This window comes from Cryptotermes secundus, unplaced genomic scaffold (assembly GCF_002891405.2).
Source record: "Cryptotermes secundus unplaced genomic scaffold, Csec_1.0 scaffold757, whole genome shotgun sequence".
NCBI classification, from domain to species: Eukaryota; Metazoa; Arthropoda; class Insecta; order Blattodea; family Kalotermitidae; genus Cryptotermes; species Cryptotermes secundus.
This window is the reverse complement of record NW_019729905.1, coordinates 464,274-484,681: the sequence shown is the minus strand read 5'-3', so window position 1 is coordinate 484,681 and position 20,408 is coordinate 464,274. Positions and strand designations below refer to the sequence as shown.

Here is a 20,408-nt window from a genome sequence, read left to right as displayed (position 1 = left end):
ACTTGCTCCATTTCTGCAGTATAATGATATAACTATCCAGTGTAGTCTTCAATCAAATCAATCCACTTCTCACACCAGCCGTCATGTGAGACTATACATGGGGTTTGGACGGACAGCTGGATTTACTGAATGCTTGTAACTTGTAACAAGTAACCATAACAGTCTCCTGATTTACACTCTACAGCTCAACATAACTATAGCACTCACAAAATGTCTTCTGTTGTTATTCTGATATCACTAGTCGCTGCTGATAATGCAAATGAAGACCGACTTCGACTGCTGCTGCTGTTCCTCATTATAATGCCTTCATGCAGATGCCACTGAAAACACTGCATTCTCTATTGTTGTGTTGCAACCTGTTGCTACAGAAACATGTTTACAGCACTGCTGCCTAACAATGACAGCCACTATTCCAGCTTTTATCTGTCATGTCACAATACGCTTGTCCAAATTCTGCATAATCACAAAGTTATTATTTGCCCATGACTTTTACAAGAATCCATAATCTTTTGGAAACTGCTTTCAAGGGGCAACTCCCCAGATGATCCACTCTCTCTTATTCATTGCTTTCAGCTCAAGAGTGCGCTCTCTGTCTCTCCTGTTTGTGTACATGTTAACCCAACTTAGGAATGGCTGCTACATGCCACTGCTGGAGTGCAGGGGCATCCTCTTGTCTTGCATTATTTAGCTTTTATCCTCATGTCTTGACAGACCAATCTCTACTAAACAAATGTACAACTTCTACAAATATTAAAGCAGATGTAGGAGGGGCAGCTATATAATAAAAATGTGTTACTGTCACTGGAACTGTATATACTGGGTGCCTCACTGTATTCAGTACAAGCACAGTTAGTATCTCTCACCTTACTGGCTATAATAAGCAGCGACTTGAAAGTGTGTCAAACATGAGAAAATAGGGGTTCAAAATGGCAGTTATAAATTAAGCCCTAAAGAACAGAAACTGCACTTTCTCTTAATGATATACAGCTATAACTTTTCTGACTTCAATCTAACATTTAAAATTATACTCTGAAAAAGGTGAATTCCCATATCCTACGCACCACATGTTTCAATTTTTTTTGCATAAAAATGTTTACATATTACACAAGTAAATATTGAAAACTTCATTATAATTATTAATGGTACTTACAGGGGAAGTATTACTATGTGGTGGCAAGGTGAATGCAACAGATTGTCCATGTGGGCGCCCAGTGGCATTCCCTGCCTGAAACTGCTGCAACTGCTGAAGCTGAAACATATGAATGCCCCAAAAGTAGGTACACAGTTGTTGCTGCTCTTGTGCAAGTTACTACTGTTCTAGAATTGGTAAGTTTGAACTCTTACCAACCCTAGGCTGATCCAAACAGACAGCTAAAATTCCATGGTTTTAAACCCAACTGTTTAGTCTGATAAGGATACCTTTAAATTTTCAGGATATGTAATCCAAGCAAAATGCGTGTATAGGAGAGATGAGAACATATATTTCACACTTGAGCAGTAATTCAACTAGCTGTGTGTCACATATGGGATGCCCCTGCAAGCCTTAGCACTAGTTTCATTTGATGGGATAATCATACACACTTTATTGTGGTTCCTAACAGAGCAGTAGGAAATCATAGAATACTAATGAAGTAAACAAATAATCAAGGTTAGGCTAAAAGAACCGATACAAGCATTAGTATCTAAAAGTCAGCAAAAAAATGAAAGAAATGTGTTATTAAGAATACATACCAATTTTGAACACCTGCTGAATTAACATATAAACATGTCAAGGTTAAAAGTGTAAACATCCATTGAATTTTGACTCTCTTACATCTAAAAATTACACAACAATTTAACAATATTCATTTATCTAATTCAGTACTTTAAATTGTATATCTACTTTTGACCAGTCTTCTATTTACTTGTCACGAAATCCTAACTGCATCAAACATGAAACAACTGAAGGCTGGGGGGGAGGGGACATAATTCTCAAAAATGGTCACAGAACTTTCTCATGAGCAAAACTTTTGGTATGCTATTAATTTTCATAGCATGCCATATAACTGAAACAGAGTGAGTATGGCTTACAACGAGAAATTCATGATAGCGAGTGAACATCATTACTACCAATTTCTTAATGTTAGGTGCATGAGAGAATCTTGCAAAAGCAGGAGTTTTTCATCTGCTACCTTCTCCATAATGAATGATTCCTAACTGGTCACGACATTTTTCTGTAACTTCTTCCACTAACTGTAGTCACAGTTTTTGTTCCCAAGCTACTTACATTTGGCAATATGAACAGTTACTATTCATGCATTGTTTCGCCTGTCCCCATGTCTAGGCGATGAAAGTTCCCATTTCAAAATCCAACAGAGGGAAGTTCTTACCATACAAGCACAGAGCCATTCTAATACATGGTCATAAAACTCTTCAAAATGTCACACACTATAGGAGCAGTTGACTTTTTAAAAATGACATTTAGCACCACATCATGGATTCAACATCAAGACACCTCAAAATTTTAGCCAATGATGCCTACCTGTCCATCATGTGATATCATCCTAACTCCATCTCAGTAAAATGTTGACAGTTTCTCTGATTTTACTTTGTGTTGTTCCAGTTAAACAGTGACCAGCAATGTATGACAATGAAACGTAAGTGTTTGGACTTGAATGTATGAAATATGCAATTCATCATGGAAACCAAGAACACAGAAACAATTATGGAATGCAGGAAATAAAGGGTTCACAATCTGAACTGGAGTTGAAAGATGTCTAACAATCTGAGTGATAGACCAATGATAAAGGAAAAGGACAATAATTTTGCGGCACAAAGATCAAGAATTTCTGTTTCCAAAGACAAATTTTACTGTTTCAGAGCACATAAAGGAACCAATACACACAAAAATGTCAGGAATATTTACTGCATTTACTACCAGTTATAAAGCAGTGCACATATAACAGATGACCTGATTTTAGCTTCTTTGTTCATTACACCTATGAAGTTTGATAAAACTAACATCCTTAGTCTCTTGAATGTGTGCAGGCACCGAAAATTATGGGAAGAACTTTGGCATGGGATTTAGTGGCACACAGCAAACAGTGAGAGTAACTTTTGATTGTAAAGGGTAGCTTCTAAAAAGCAGTAAGCTGATAGTACAAGAGAGGTTATGAACACATCTAACTTCTCAGTTCAGATAATGCTAAAATATTGTGATGTGTTGGGCAATGGTAATAGGCAGGTCAACATCCTCCCTCCCCTCCCCCCGCCAGCGGTGACGTGCCAAGCGGAGCCGAAGTTAGCCGAGTCCCAGCATCCTGGTAGGTAGGCAACGCGGGTCAACAGCTGTGAAGTCAACAAGGGAAAAACCGCGGTTGCTAGGCAGCAGTAAACAACTCTGGACAGCGTTGCTAGCAACACAGCATCAGGCAACAAGGGTGCCTATTACATGGCCGTGTTCTGTGTTGTCCGGAACGAGGCTACATAAGGAGCAGTGAAGGCTATTCACAGTCAGTTCCGAGAGAGTTCCGAGTTAGCCAGCAACCAGTCATTTGTATTCTGGCATTTGCAGTGTAGCATTTGTGGTACTGCCGATGGCAGTAATTGTCAGATTGTAAATTGTGTGATTGTAAGAGCGAGTGGAATAAATTCGCTATAACCAACAAGGCGTGAAGTTATTTGTCGCGTTATACACCCAACACGTGACAATATCTTAAAAATACTGAATTCATCTTTGATACTTTTATGTCTCCATGATAATCAATTCAAAAGAGATTACATATTGCCATATTCATGTTAGAGGTAGTAACCTTTAGAAAAAGTATTTGTATAAATTGTATATAAATTTTTATTGCATCAGATTATACTGTACATGCAATAAATACGCCCAGCAGAGAAAATCAGTAAAATCCTTCTGTTCATACTGTATTACCATGATAATACAATGGACAGTAGAAGAGCAACAGCAAAATGATATGGTTAATGCATTCAGCAGAACAAAACAACATATCATAGATCGCAAAATTACTTGGTACAAGCAAGGTTTATAATTCCTATTATGTTACTATCAACCAGTTAGGATTACTGAATGCAAATACATGGTGTTCTCATGTTATTTTCTTGCCATTTCATACGCCAGAAAGAATTGCAGATGCCTTTCTCGAACATATTATTATTGGTAGAATATATTCATTAGCCCTTCAGTTCCGGGCTCTGTACACTGTACGCTAGCAGTTTCTGTCACACGCCACCAGGGTCGGTGCAGGGCACGTGTAGTGCAGCTCAAAGTTTCAGCTCGTATTTTGAACCACTGTTTTTTATGTAAAATAATTCTTTTGGTACGAAATTAAAGATAAAATTTCAGGCTATCATTTTGTATATTCATTGTCCAACTTTGAACTTGCTGCAGGACTTGTAATACATTTGAATGCTTTGAAAAAGTTTTCTACTTCAACACTTGGTGCACTTGTTACCATACAAATCTACCTCCGCCTAGGAGAATTTTTATGAACTAAATACGTTAGATCGATACTGTGTACTGTCCTCTATCCTGATCAAATGAAAAGTCTATTCTCTTGAGGCATATTCTGATCAGTGCTGCTTCAACATTGGTATTTGTAACTATGAGAAAACACGTGGAGAATCTACAACTCGTTAAGACGTGATGTTGACTCTAAGAAGTGTGTTATGACTACTATGCAGCAAACCATAACAGTTCACTATATGAAGATACCACTGTAATCCCCTTTGTTCTATAAATATGCATCATGCAGTCTGGTTAGCCAAGGTGAGCCACGAGCAGTGAAGTGGCCAGGTGTGTTGTGTCATGACCAGTGGGGGATATATTTACTTGCAACTGAATCAGAACAAAGTTTTATCAGATTCGGAATTAGACACTGAAAATGGATGTTTGTGCTTTTCTCGGGTCTGTGGTAAATGACTGAATCAAGAATAGCACAAACATCCATTGGGAGAATATGCAAAACTACAAGGGACAAAAAGAAAATTTCTGAATGTGATGATAATATGTAGGAATAACTCAAGGAAAAGAATAGATAAATTGTCAATCAGAATTCAGTTAATTGAGGGACTCTCTGTGAAGTATGCTAATGCTGTAGAACAAAAGTGCCAGGTCAACATTCGTCTGACAAAACAGTTCACCGTCTAAGAGAAAGAATTTTATAAGCAAGATTCCACCAACTGTGAAGAAATAAAAACCACAGAAACAGCGTGTTGTGTGTCAAATACAGTGTATTGGTGGCACGCATGTGACGTGGGACTCTGTGTAGAATGTTTTCATAACTAACACACCCAGCTGAACTTCTAAGGTAATATGATACTATCATTCATGATTTTTATGGGCTTACTGTGCCAAAAAATAATTTTAAAGCAGTGTGGATCAATATGCCGATTCTATATACGTTTCTGAATGTAGTGTGAAAATCAGAAAAACAAAACTCCAGTTTTTTTCCCAATTTATTACACTTTAAGTGAAATGTTGCACCCTCTGATTTAAATATTTAAATATCCTCTGGCATAGGAGTTGAGTAGGAATTTAAACATCTGCAGGCAGTGAAGGGTTAAAGCAAGTTATGCAAAAGTAAATAATTCCAACTCTTGTGTTCCTGTTATTATCAGAGAGCTTAGCAGTTTCAATAGATTAAGTACAAAATGTTTAACTTAGCTGACTGTTTACAGTAAGACTAAAATAATTCAATGCGACACTAAATCTGGAGATTGCATTATTTACCTGATGCTGTGTAAGGACAACAGAACCTGCATGGGCAGTATGAGGGGCACCAGTAGGAACATGCCGTGCAGAAGTACCACCCCCACTTGTAGTAGTGCTGGGGTCCAACAGCCCCTGCTGCAGTGAGTCCACTAGACTCTCCAGTGTGGTCCGTGATGAACTCTATATTAAAGACATTATTTCATTTCATATACATTATTTTAATCAATTATTAATATTTAAATTAGTGATAACTGTCGCAGGAATAATTAAGTAGGCATTAATACTTGGGGAGTAGACTAAAATACATATATGGAGTGTAACTAGAGGGTGCAGACAAACTTTGCGCCCAAGTTCACATTAAAAAAAAAAAAGTCTATATCTGCATGTGTCTGGAAACATCTAATTTGTGAACTATAGTTGAAAGAGTACATTAATAGTAAGTGCTCAAAACGTCCTTGAGAGTCAACGCAAGCCTCGATATGTTTCATCACGAACTGCTGCATCTGTTAAAAAAAGATGCTAGGGTAGTTGCAGATAATTTGATGGGCATCCAAAACGAGATGGTGAAGTGCATCTTCACTGTCAACAGAAGCTGCATACTCCCAAAATTTTAGGTGCCCCACAGGTAAAAATCCAGAGGATTCAAATCTGTAAACTGTGGAGGCCATGCAGTGGGTCCTCCTCTACCTCCTCTACCTACCCATCGGTTACAAAAGGTGTTACTGAGAACATCTCACAGAGCATGGCTAAAATGTGACAAAGCACCACCATGCCTGTACCACATTTGTGCTCTGACTGCCCATGGTACATCTTCCAGTAGCTTTGGCAGATCAAGTAAGAGGAAATCTTGGTAGTGGTGTCTGTAAGCAGATGTGGCCAAACATGTGGGCCTACCAAACCACCATCAGCAATTTTTGTCCACACATTAATGCTGAACTGCTGCTGGTGTCTAGGATGGACTAAACCATGAGGATTCTCCTATGCCCATTGGCATTGGTTGTGAATATTGATGATGCCATCTCTACCAAAACATGCCTCATCTGTAAAGAGCAATGATGAAACAAAGAAATGTGCAGCAATTTGCTGAACAAAACTCAGACAAAAGTTAACTCACACTGTAAAATCAGCAGGCCTGAGGTCCTGAACTGTACAAGGTAAGCATAAAGCACCTGTTCATGCAGTACCTTCCAAATGATCATGTTTGATGCATTTAGATCTTCTCCCAGTTGTCTAATGGTGACACCTGCATCCCTATCAACATGGCCAAGAACACACCCCTCCATTTCAGGTGTCTGGATAGCTCTCTCTCGCTCTTCCACAATCCACAGAGGTCAACTTAAATTTTTCATGCACCTTTGAACAGATGCAGTGGTCTCTGATGTATCCAGGTGTGCACTGAATCTCATGGAGGACATTTCGAGCACTTTTTATAAATGTACTCTTTCAGTTATAAACCAGAAATTAAATGTTTCTGGACACATGTTAACATGGACATTGTTTGTCTTGCTATTTGGAACTTGCGCCCAAAATCTGTCTCCACCTTCCAATTACACCTGACCTACAATTATTATTATTACAGCATCATATGACAGGATGACTGATGAATAAATTGAAATCAGTCATGACTGAGACATTATCCTAGCATTTACTTGGAAGGACTGGGGAAAACCATAAAGAAACCCTTATTAGGATAGCAGGTACCTTCTCAATACTACACAGAAGCATTACTGCTTGAGCCAAGAGGCTTGGAGAGACTGCTGTACTTCTATTAACAGAAGTAACATGTACAATAATGTTCAATAATGCAAGAGACTGCATACATATAACCAATGTACAAGTACACAATAGTTCACTTAGAAATGCTGAAATCATTATGCACAGGAGAAAAGCAGTTACTGCACAAAGAGAACCACAATACATTATCACAACAGATACAGTTAAATGTGTTACTCATAAGAAGTTGAATCTTCAAAAATAAGCTTTTGAATGATGTTCAATCATGCATTCTATGCAGAAGACTGGAAAACTTGAATGGAAAGCTTTAATGCATTTTTCACACTGCAGATTTAACACCATCAGATTTCCACACCTCTGAAAGTTGAACTACAAACAGACTGTAAAAAAATGGTTACAGGTTTTAAAGGAGTACAGTATTCATTTAAATGATCAAAAATCCCAGTCAACATACGTCCAGGTTCTGCATCTAACTGGATACCAGGATAACACAGCAGCACGCATTAAGAGGCCAGTACACAACATGTACACGCGTCTTGACTGTCTCAGTAGACTTGGTAGATATACTACTTACGTACTACTACGGAAAAAGGTGTGATATTCATTCAATTTGAAATTTGTTTAGTGGTGTTGTAACAGAATTTTACTACTCTGTTCAAGAAATGGCAGACATATATTTCACGTACAGCTGTGCCAATGGAAATTCTTGGGAAGCAGTTGCCTCTAAACAAAACATTATTCAAAACACTGAATCCTATCCTACATATTATTCATCAAACTTCACCAGTGACTGAGAGAATCTGGGTCCTTTGCTCCTTCCCTTAATGCATACTGTAATGTTATCCTAATACTGGGCCAGACGCAAAACTCGGGTCTCTCTCAGCAAGCATTGATTTCTAGAAATATGTCAACTGGGACTTTTTTGCTCATTTAAGTGAGTACTAAACCCCTGCAAAACATTTAACCCTCTTATTTAACACCCTGTACAAGGAAAATTTTAAAAGAAGAAAAATTCAAAACACATACACAGAAGTGATTCCATAATCTTTGTCACTCATTCTGTATTCAATAAATCCAATTACCATTCCAAACCCCATCTATAGGCACTCTATCATGTGACACTATTTAGGATGAACGTCCAGTATAGTGACACTCAAGCATCGTGCAGCTGAGCATGCAAAATATAAACAGTCACACTTCATGGGTGCCTAACTTTCTGCTCTGGAAGGTTTCAGCAGTATCTTTATACAAACAGTCCCTTTATCAAAATTTATTTTGCTTTGTACACAGCTGTTCCATTCCTTACAATTCACTTCTATTCTTGGCTACTGTTCTTGAGGTTGGGTGCCAGTAACCTTGTGGACAATCACAATGACTGCAATTAGGTTAAGTTTAGCCCAAAACACGGTGTAACACTTGTACCTATCTTCAAGGATTATGAACTGTATGCCACAAGGGAAGCGATGTGAGTTGATTGAATCATCTAATTAGAAAAGGTTTCTTGGGAACAAGGAACGCTATGTGTAAAGTTAATGCTTGAGGTTTAGTGGACTGCCTTCTCTTGATCACAGAAGTATGTAGATTACATTTATACATAGGATGCAGTGTTACAAGTGGTTAAACATTATTAATGCTTATTTAACGAGGTGACTTCAGAAAATCTGTGGTCCTGTACACTAATTTGCAGTTGGGTGACATATAATTCAAACGATCATTTAATTTTAGCAAACTTTAGTACAGTCAGTTTATCAGGCAGGGAAGCTGAATTTGTATGTGCAGGAACTCATGAGAAAATTTAGTTAAAGCTCACACAAAAAGTGTGGGCATAGATTCCAGAATGGACTACAGTTTCAACTCTCTGAAGGTTGATGATTGGCTAACTCAGCTTCTTACCATTTATACATAAAATAATTAAGAAAGACTCATCTGCTGCAGAAATATTTTGGCTATTTAAATGTGATAACAATAACAAAAATGAATTGAAACTAACCAAGGATTTTAACATATTCTGAAAATACATGGCTGTAAATATCAACAAATGTATATTTGGTGTCTGAGCCTCAAGACAGGTGTGTTGTATTTAATGTGTATCTATCTAGCTTTGCATATGTAGGAGGTATACAGAATGAAAAGTCATTTTAGTGAGCATTCCTTTTAGGCAGCATAAATTTCATTACACTAAGCAGATCAATATTCTCATGTTGTAATATGAATATTTTTTCAGAATTCTTGCTGTATTAACAACTTTCTCTCATTTCTGACCTTGTGTAAACATGTTTGGCAATGGTGATGTGATGCATAATGCATACAGGAAATAAGATTAAAAATATATTTCTTTTCTCTGCAGAAGCATGAGAAGCTGGGATATTTTTTGGCCAGGATAGCTCAGTCAGTATAGCAAAGAACTGGACAGCTGTGGTTTTATTTGTGGCAGGGGTTAGAGATTTTTCTCTCCTCCACAGCATCCACACCAGCCCTGTGGTCCACCCAGCCTCCTATCCATTGGGTAATGTGGGCGCTCTCCCTGGAGGTAAAGCTGACCACTCACCTCCATCTAGTGCCAAAGTTAAGAATGGTGGAGCTATACCTTCATTCACCCATTGGTGTTAATGGTGTGGTGTTTAATTAATTAAGCATGGGAGCAAGTTTACCATTTTGTGTCAAGATCAGCTGTGGATCCCAACCTCCTATCCAATGGATAACAAGCGCTCTTTCCCAAAGCGTAGGGCAGAGAGTGTGTGAAGCTGACCACGCATCTCCGCCTGGTATTGAGATTATGAATGTGTGGAGCTGCATCTAAACTCTCCCATAAATCTAAGTGTGGTGGAATGCTGCTTAATTAAACATGGGAACAACATTAGCCTTACTATGCATCACCACATATTCATAACAATCACCATCATGAAGGACCAGACCTGGCTGTTCTGCCTACCAATTTTCAGTTACTCCTAGTCACAATGAAGCAGCACTTCATAATTGTGCATGTCACCTCACTTCCTGTAAGGAATAGCCATAGTGTTTCAAGCACTGTCAAATGATTCATACTACTGAATATTTAATCAACAGCAGATCACAGCTATCAAATCCAGTGTTCCATAGTTTTCAATTAATTTCTTTATAGATATTATTAGTACGCAACAACGAAACTATTCCATAGTTTCGTTAGTGATTACCACCCTATCTGTGGCCATCACTATGCATTTGCTGCCATGTGCAGATGTGGTCACAAGATTGAGGCGGTGTGTTTACATAGGTTTTAACCTTTCAATGTGGAGCAATGAGTATGTTCATTGGGCCAACTGAATTGTATGCCATGGAATAATAACTTCACTTGCTGTGTGCATAGTTAAATTTATTATTTTATATTACAATGAGTTTTACAGTTACTGTATGAGGTAATCATTTTGATGTTTCTTAGCAGGTAAACAGATGAACTTTTGACACGTGTAAAATAAATTTTGTCCTTTGTCACTGTCATGTATTAGCTAGTACTATCTTTCATGGAAATAATTTTTGTGGACTCCAAATGGGCGCAGTCCAGATAGCATGCACACAAAGAGTCTGGGGATTCACAGCATTCTGCTGTGCTGAAAATTAAGAGTTTCAGTATGCAGACAAGGCATCAAGTACAGTAGCAAGAACTGTCTGAATCGCAGTGATACTTTTCACATCTTACACATTGACAAATCTTAGCAAAACTTGCAAATTCTGATGAAAGTGAATTGCTGGACACAGACAAAAGCAGTGAGAGTGGTTTCTATGAGAAACAAGATGTGTGCCAATAGAGATGATGATGGTGTTTACAGTGTACAGGTGAATTTTCTGGGGAAGAATATGTACAATTATAGTGCACTAAAAGCAGGTTTCACTGGAATGTGTGGACCTCAAAATAGTGCATAGGTTGTGACTGACATTGCAGATATATGTATTATCTGATAAGGATCAGGTACAGAAAATTGCGAATGAGGCCATCTGCCATGAACAGCAATTCACAAATACTCTGGGCAATACTTTATCCAAGTGGCCCAGAGTAAAGGCCTGTACCAGCCTGACTGTATTGTAACTATGCTCATTTCTGGTTCTATCATTTCCTTGCACAGATCTGAGAGCATCTGCAGACTTCTGCATTTCACAGATAACACTCTGAAGGACCATGAAAACTGTTCAAAACCTATCACATCATTACTCACCTATATTCAAAATTCCAGACCCCTTACCTACCCCAACAAGATATTTCCACTGCTGAATCACCTTGTGGAAGAGCAGTCTGTCCTTCAAACAATATTTTCCAATGAAATCATCACAATTTGGAATGAAGGTATTCAAACGTGAGTAAAGTTCTGGTTACCTGTGGTCCTTCAAAGCATATATGGAAAGGAGACTGTTCTGGATGTGCCCCTCATTTTGAAAGACACACTAAGAACAGCATAGTTATGAAACACTCTGAACCCCTGCTTCACAGCTTAATATTTACTGTACTTCTCCAGGTCTGGTATCTAAAATCATGTAACACCAACTGTGTGGGTACCATGAAAATAAATAGAAAAATGTACCTAAGAAAGTGAAAGAAAACAAGAATCTCTGGGCAGAACTGTCTAGTTTCCTCTGACACAACATGGGTCACACAGAAAATGGTGTGTAAATGATTACTCCATTGTGCATTTGTTGCCATGGGAATGTGTTTACAAGCCACAGCCTAGCAACAATAGGGGGAGTACACATACAGACACACAAGGAAAGTAGGATAATGATAGAACAATTTTGGAAGGTGGGATTTCTCTGTGGTCCAACTGGAAGTTATAGAAAGAGGACAGCCATGATTATGCTCAGGACCACAGATAGCAGTCAGGGAGAGATGAAACCTGAGAGTTGAAAGACCTAATTACCAAGCCGTTGTCTAGCAATGACCATCTCCATACAGCTTCTATGACTGCACTACTCCGGCTTTTAGGCAACATGTCGTTCCACTATTACAGTGGATAGAGGGGATATGTAGACACATGGATATACACACAGCAAAATCTCATAAGCTTTTCAATTTTTTTAAATAATGAAAATGCACTAAAAACTACAGAAAGGCAATGTTACTGCACAGTATAGTAGTCTTGTTTGTGTTCTGAAGTGGAGTGACAACAGGAAAGTAACTACTTGTATGATCTCCAGGTATCATGGTGCAGAAGTCTGGACCATAACAAGGAGGGGGCATGAAAAACAGAAGCCGGTGTGTGTGATTCATTATAATCAATAAACTGGTGAAGTTGATAAGAGATATGAAAGATCACCTGCTGCAGATGTACCTAGTGGAGAGAAAGATGAATAAGTGGAACATGAAATTGTTCAGAAGGCTACTCAACACCATACTTCTTAACTCCCTCATTGTTACTTACGGAGCGGAGCTGAGCCCTTCTTGAGAAGCCAAATATGCACCTACTCAAGAATTTCTCAGCATTTTATGGAACCCAAAGGTTCATTACCATGTTCACAAGAGCCCTCCACTGGTCCATATCCTGAGCCAGAACAATCCAATCCAATCTATACCATCCCGTCCTATCTCTCTAATATCCATTTTAACATTGTCCACCAAACCATGCCCTGGTTTTCCCAGTGGTCTCTTGGCTTCTGGATTTCTCACCAATATCCTATACACATTCTTCTTCTCCCCATTCATGCTACATGCCCTGCCCACCTCATCCTCCTTGACTAATTCTAATTATACCTCGAGAAGAGAAGTTATGAAGCTCCTCTTTATGCATTTTTTTCCAACCTCCTGTCACTTCATCCTTCTTCGGTCCAAATATTCTCCTCAACACCCTGTTCTCAAACACCCTCAGTCTATGTTTCTCTCTTAATGTCAGAGACCAAGTTTTTCACACCCATACAGAACGACAGGCAAGATTATAGTTTTGTATAATCAAATTTCTGTTTTTGGACAGCAGATGAGATGACAAAAGGTTCTGGACTGAAAGGTAGAAAGCATTACCAGAGTTCAATCTCCTCTTAATTTCCTCCTGAATCAGGTTTTGATTTATCGTTGTTCCCAAATATCTGAACTGTACCACATATTCAAAACATCTGTTTTCTATCATTATGTCATGATTTTGCCTTGCACTTTGGTGATGATACAGCAACATATGCTTAGTTCTCTCTGTGTTTATTTCTAGACAAACCACTTTACTTGCATCAATTAAAGTTTGTATGTTTTTCTTTATGGTATCTATATTATCACCCAGTAGATTCACATCATCGGCATAGGCCAACAGCTGATATGTCCCGGTTAATTTCAGTCCCACCTGGTTTCCATGGACCTTCCTAATGGTATATTCTAAAGCAAAGTTGAAAAGTAGTGTTGATAAAGCATCTCCTTGTTTTAGAACATTCTGGGTAGGAAATTTATCAGACAAATGTTTACCTACAGGGACTTTACTATACGTTTCATTTAAAAACATTTTAATCAACCTAATTAGTTTCATGGGTATCCCAAACTCTATCAGAATATTGTACAAAACTTCCCTCCTAACTGAGTCATAGGCTTTCTTGAAGACAACAAATAGCTGATGTACTGTCTCATCGTACTCCCATTTTTTCTCCAATATCTGATGAATGCAAAAGATCTGATCTATAGTTGAGCTGTTATGCCGAAACCCACAGTGATGATCCCCAATAATTTCATCTATATATGGACTTAACCTTGAGAGAAGAATATTGGACAAAATTTTATATGAAGTTGATAGCAGTGATATCCCTCGATAATTACTACAGTCAGTTTTATCACCCTTCTTGTGAACTGGTACAATAATAGACTCCTTCCACTGATCAGGCAATTTTTCTTTATGCCAAATAGAAGTAATTAGACTGTGGATCTCAGAACGTAATATTTCACCTCCTATATGAATAAGTTCTGCCAGAATTTGATCACTACCTGGCGATTTAAACCTTTTCAGTTTTACAATTGCAATTTCAACCACAAGAGGGCTGGGAACATGTATTAACAGCTCAGCTGTGTGCATTTCTATCTGCCTAACATCACTGACCCTATGTACGTTCAATAACTGAGAGAAGTAGTTCCTCCACCTATTCAAAATGTTGTGGGAATCTGCAAGCAGATCACCACTGTCATCCTTCACTAAGTTACTGCTGGGCTGGTAACCTCTCTTAAAGTCATTTATTCCTCTATAGGGATCTCTAATGTTCTTGTTCTTACTGTTCATTGCAAGCTCATTAATTGTGTCTTTCAGAGATTCCCTCTTTTGGTTCCTGAAATGTGTGCTAGTTTCACGCCTTATATTGTTCAGATTATCCCCAATTAACTTGCTTGGATCCTGTAACCATTGCAATTTGGCCTGCTTTCTTTGCTCTAATAATTTTGAGCATCATTCATCGAACCATGGCTTATGCTTCTTCGGTTCATAATAACCTAGACTCTCTTTGGCAGAAACTTTTATATTCTCTTTAATAGTTTCCCAAGCTTTATTAATATCCACCTCAGTTTCCAAGTTTTCCAAAGCCGTGAACCTATCTGAGATATCAACACAATACTGCTCTTTGCCCTCTACCTCGTTTAATTTCTTGAGATTGAACCTCTCCATATGAACCCTGTGTGTTGTTTGTTTGCTCACTGCCAGTCTTTCCCTAACCTTTTCTACCACCAGGTAGTGGTCAGTATCACAATCTGCTGCCCTGATTGATCAGACATCAAGTATACTTGAGTGCTGTCTCCTACCTATCAAAATATGGTCTATTTGATTGTGTATCATCCCATCAGGAGATGTACAAGTAAATTTATGGATGTTACGATGTGGGAACATTGTCCTTTTGACAGTTAAGATTTTTTGATGTGGCAAAGTTTAGTACTCTAACTCCATTATCATTACTAATTTCATGCAAACTTTCATTCCCCATCACTGGTTTGAAAATATCTTCCCTCCCTACTTTGGCATTGAAATCTCCTAGCAAAATTTTCATAGGGTACTTTGGGAATTCATCAAATACATGTTCTAATTCTTCATAGAATCTATCCTTTATGTCATAAATTTTATCTTCTGTTGGGGCGTGAACATTCATATTGTCACGTGTTGCGTGTATAATGCGGCAAACGACTTCATGCCATATTGGATATAGCGAATTTTATTTCACATTCGCTCTTACAATCACACAGGTCAACATTACTGCCATCGGCAGTATCACAAATACTAGACTGAAAACTGACTGGTTGACTTCCTGGCTAACCCGTGACTAACTTGTAACTTGAGAACTGACTGTGAATAGCCTTCACTGTTCCTTATTTAGCCCCGTTGCGGACAACACAGAAAACAGCCATGTCATAGGCACCACTGTTGTCTGGTGCCGTGTTTACAGGTGTTTCATAATGGGTACCGCTGTTATTACCATCGTCTCTCGCAACCACTGTTTACCTGCTTTGCCTAGCAACCGCTGTTTACTCGCGTTGCATAGTGACCAGTGTGCTGGGACTCGGCTCACTTCGGCTCTGCTTGGCACGTCATGGCTGGCGGGGAGGGAGGGGCATCATCCATAGCGCAACACGTCACAATATCAATATCATCACACCAGCGACCTTTTAGTATTATATATGATATCCTATCACTAATGAACTCTACCCTCTCAACTGCTAATATGATTCTCTTATGTATGAAAAACCTGTACCTAATTCATGATTTTCATTCCCCTTTCCATAGAAAAATGTATAGTCTCCTGCTGGTGCAATGTCACCTCTGTTCCATCTGACCTCCTGTATTCCAGCTAAATCTAACTTATATTTTAAGATTTCTTCCACCACTGCCCTAAGCGAACCTGCCCTATACATACTTCTAACATTCCACATACCGAATCTCATGTCCATTTTCTTTAGCTTAGGTCGTTTAACCTACGAATCTGTCCAGGTCTGAGGCTTCTTGAGAATTTTCATAACAAGCTTATTTTTTACAGTTAGGAGTTGTCCCTCATCATATATAGGAAAAAATTAGTTCGGAAATTGATCCTTCTGAATTTTCAGACTAGAGATGACTGACAAGTTACAGATGAAGTATTCCAAACAGTGTAAATTGCCAGGTTGGAAGATGAGGATAATGAATGTTATTAAGATTCTTACACAACTGCATTTTCCTCGATGAATACCTCCCAAAGAAAAATAAACCTAACCCACGAAGATGGTATGTGGTCTGCAGCATGACATATGGAAGATTATGTACTAATGTCAACACTGTGATGTTGCTCTGTGTGTCAGTAGGTGTTCTCTGGCCTACCACACAAAGAACAATTTTTGACATAAGGTAAAATGCACATATATATTATCTACAGTCTAGGGAACTATCATTCCAAATTTCAGTCCAATTGAAAGAAAAACCACATAAGTTATTTCAATTCAAAAAGGCGTCATCTCTACACTTCTTACAGCAAAATTTAAATACCCTTAACCTTTAATGTCTGAATGACACATATATATGACCCAAGCAGCAACCGAAGTTTGCTGAATGACACATATATATGATGCAGGACATGTGCACTCTTTGGGAGTGCTGACAGTTTTACCTTGGGTTTGAAACCAAAACAAACCTACATGAGGTCATGTCAGTGGTTCATTCCTTAGCTGTGAACAAAGAAATCGTTTATCTCGGTCCTGGTTTCAAAAACATTTATGTTTATATATGACTGTTTATGACCTGGTCAGCCATATATAGCCCAGCCTTGTTCTGAGAACTGAAGAGGAAATATTCGTCGGTATTGCAGATCAGTGCTTCCAGAGCTTTCAAGGAAGTGTGACGTATTCAAGGATTGGTTTTCAGTGGTGAATTATCAGTTAGGAAGTCAGTGTTGGATTGTGTAATATTTCTTTTTCACTTAAAAAGTTAGTGTCAGACTCTCATATATTTCTTTTTATATTATTTTGTGTCTCGGAAGAGGTATAAACCCACTTAGCCAGTATTACTTTGTGAGTAAAAGGCATCTTCATCACTGTGACTTTCCGTATCAGTGTCGGACTGGCACCTTTTCGACTACTATTACAATTATTATTTTTTATTGCTAGTGGGGTGGGACTAAGTCCCTTGTACTGCTGCCACTTCTGGCCTATTGTACCATACTATTATAGTTACTTCGCATCACTATTTTGCGAGTCTTGGCCAATCAACATAATTTATTCGATTTTGCTGGGACCCCCCCCCCCAAGATGGAACCTCAAAAACGTGCCCGATATTCCAAACTTCTCGATGCAGAAGAACTGGAGGAAATATTGATGGANTGATGGAAGAGGAATCTGATGAAGAGTTAGAAGATATCAATGAGTTCACTGAACCTCGAGCAAATATGTTGTTGTCATCATCATCATCATCATCAGATGAGGCAGAGGAAACTGAAATTAGGTTTCATGATAGAAGACCTGGGGATTCGCCAAAGGTACCAGACCTCACTGGTCCTCTGAGTGGAATCAACAGATCAGCTGCTCCCAATATAAATGCACAGTCCTCTCCTTTTTCCAACAAATATTCCAAATCTTGTTACAAGAAACCAACAGATATTTCCACCAATTTATGGCATGCCAAGATGCTCCAGGCCCTTCTGTTCAACTGCCCGACGTTACAATTGAAGAGATATATAACTTTTTGGCAATAACTATTCAAATGGGCCACGATCAATGGGACACCCTCAAAGAATTATGGTCATGAGATGAGCAATACTACACACCTTTCTACCGTAACACCATTGTACGAGACTGTTTCTTCCATATTTTGAGATTGCTCCATTTTGAAAATAATGAAGCTCCTCCAAATTGAGATGACCCAGAGTATGACAGGCTCTGGAAAATTAGAAAATTTTTTGACAATCTCAACAACAAATTTTGTGAACTTTACAATCCAGCAAAACGTCTTACTGTTGATGAAGTCATAGTGTTGGTCAAAGGAAGAGTGATCTTTCGTCAGGATATTCCAAAAAAACGCAAAAGATTTGGTATAAAAATTTACAAGCTTTGCGATTTTTTTGGGTATACTTATGACATAAGTTTATTTGGGCAAACAAAGGCAACTGGCGACAGAAGAAATTACGTCGACACATGGCATTGTTCTCCAGCTAATTCGAAGAGTAGAAGGCTTTGGACACAAAATTTACATGGACAATTATTTCAGTCCTCCTGCTTTATTTGACGATCTTTTAGACAGGAAAATAAATTCATGTGGCACCATTCGCAATGATAGACGTGGAATGTCACAAGAAATTCAGCCCAAGTAAATGAAATTGAAAAAAGGGGATATTGTTACAAGAGTCAAGGGGCATCTAAGTGTTGTTTGTTGGAAAGACAAGCGTGATGTGTACGTTCTGACGAATTTGCACCCTCCTCCATTGGAAGGCAACTTCCGAGATGAATCTGGCCATGCTGTCAAACCCCATGTAATTGAAGACTTCAGTGCACACATGGGCTTTGTTGATAAATCTGACAGGATGGTAAGCAGTTATGGCATTGCTAGGACGACATGGAAGTGGACAAAGAATTTTTTTTTTCCACCTTCTAGATATGACTATTCTAAATGCATATCTATTACACAAGTCATGTGGTGGAAAAATGACACACAAAAGTTCCGCGAAATATTGGTGCGGGATTTGATTCTTCAGTCGCATGAGGCAAATATCACGGTCAGCGGCGTTTCTCGGGGGAGGCCAAGTTCATCTGGGGCCCAACTGAGTCGACTGGAGGTGAAACATTCACAACACTGGCCAACCAAAGGAAAACAAAGGCGTCGTATTTGTTCTCCAAATAAGAAGCGCAGAAGCACACTGTACTACTGCAAAAAGTGTGACGTTGCACTATGTAGGGTGGACTGCGTCGAGAAGTGGCACACGCGTGTCAGAGAGTGAGTTATCGTAAACTGTGAAGTGATGTAGTTCAAACTCACGTACAGCCTGAACAAAATATTATTGTATATAGTGTGATTATATTTACAATATCACCATGATTCAAGGTTGAAGAAAAACAATGGGTAAGTCCTTTGGAATTTCATAACATATTGTATGTTGCGCAATGGAGGACAACCCCTCCCTACCCAGCAGTGATGTGGCAACTCTGGCCACAGTGATGTGGCGGATGAGTCAGCGCTCCATCCCCACCACTCTCCCCACGGTGACATAACACGCAACACGCGGTGATGTAACACAGCATGAGTAAACAGCGTTGCTAGGCTATACACAAACATGGCGACGTGGCACCGGTTCATACTGTGACAAGGCACGCATTACGTAACAGGAAACTGCACAGCCGCCGGAGTTAGTTAACTTGTAGCCGTCCCCAGAGAGAGTTGAAATGTGGCTGTTGCCGAGTTCAGTTGTCGCAGTCAGTTAGTGTGTGATCAACAGTTCTCAAGGCAGCAGCCTACGAGTTGAGTTAGAATCTAGCCAGCAGCGAGTTACGAGTTAGTGTGTGATAATCAGTGACAGTTTGTGATAACTGAGAATTAATTGGGAGTGTGTAACACAGTGACAATTGTATAGCTCCCGTACTGTGAAAACGTGTAGACTACTGACAATAGAGTGATTTGATGTGCAAATAGGGTTACAAATTGTGAAACCCCGCAACATTGTTATAAATAATTGTAGCCGTTACTTGTAGGTTGTTGAATAAACCAGTTAACAATCTCTACGGCGACTTCAGTAACAATGCACATTACAATATATAATAAAGATTATATNCACCACTCTCCCCACGGTGACATAACACGCAACACGCGGTGATGTAACACAGCATGAGTAAACAGCGTTGCTAGGCTATACACAAACATGGCGACGTGGCACCGGTTCATACTGTGACAAGGCACGCATTACGTAACAGGAAACTGCACAGCCGCCGGAGTTAGTTAACTTGTAGCCGTCCCCAGAGAGAGTTGAAATGTGGCTGTTGCCGAGTTCAGTTGTCGCAGTCAGTTAGTGTGTGATCAACAGTTCTCAAGGCAGCAGCCTA

At 39.0% G+C, this 20,408-nt stretch overlaps 1 protein-coding gene across 4 annotated transcripts in view; it reads right to left on the bottom strand.

Annotated features, from left to right (window-relative positions):
- The window catches only part of LOC111865797 (mucin-12), a gene marked incomplete at its 3' end in the record, with an annotated part of 176,152 nt that overhangs the window by 104,254 nt on the left and 51,490 nt on the right, over positions 1–20,408 (bottom strand). For all 4 annotated transcript variants that reach the window (XM_033751966.1, XM_033751967.1, XM_033751969.1 and 1 more), the window contains 2 exon segments: positions 1,151–1,249; positions 5,732–5,893. In XM_033751966.1, coding sequence (XP_033607857.1) covers positions 1,151–1,249; positions 5,732–5,893 — 261 coding nt within the window.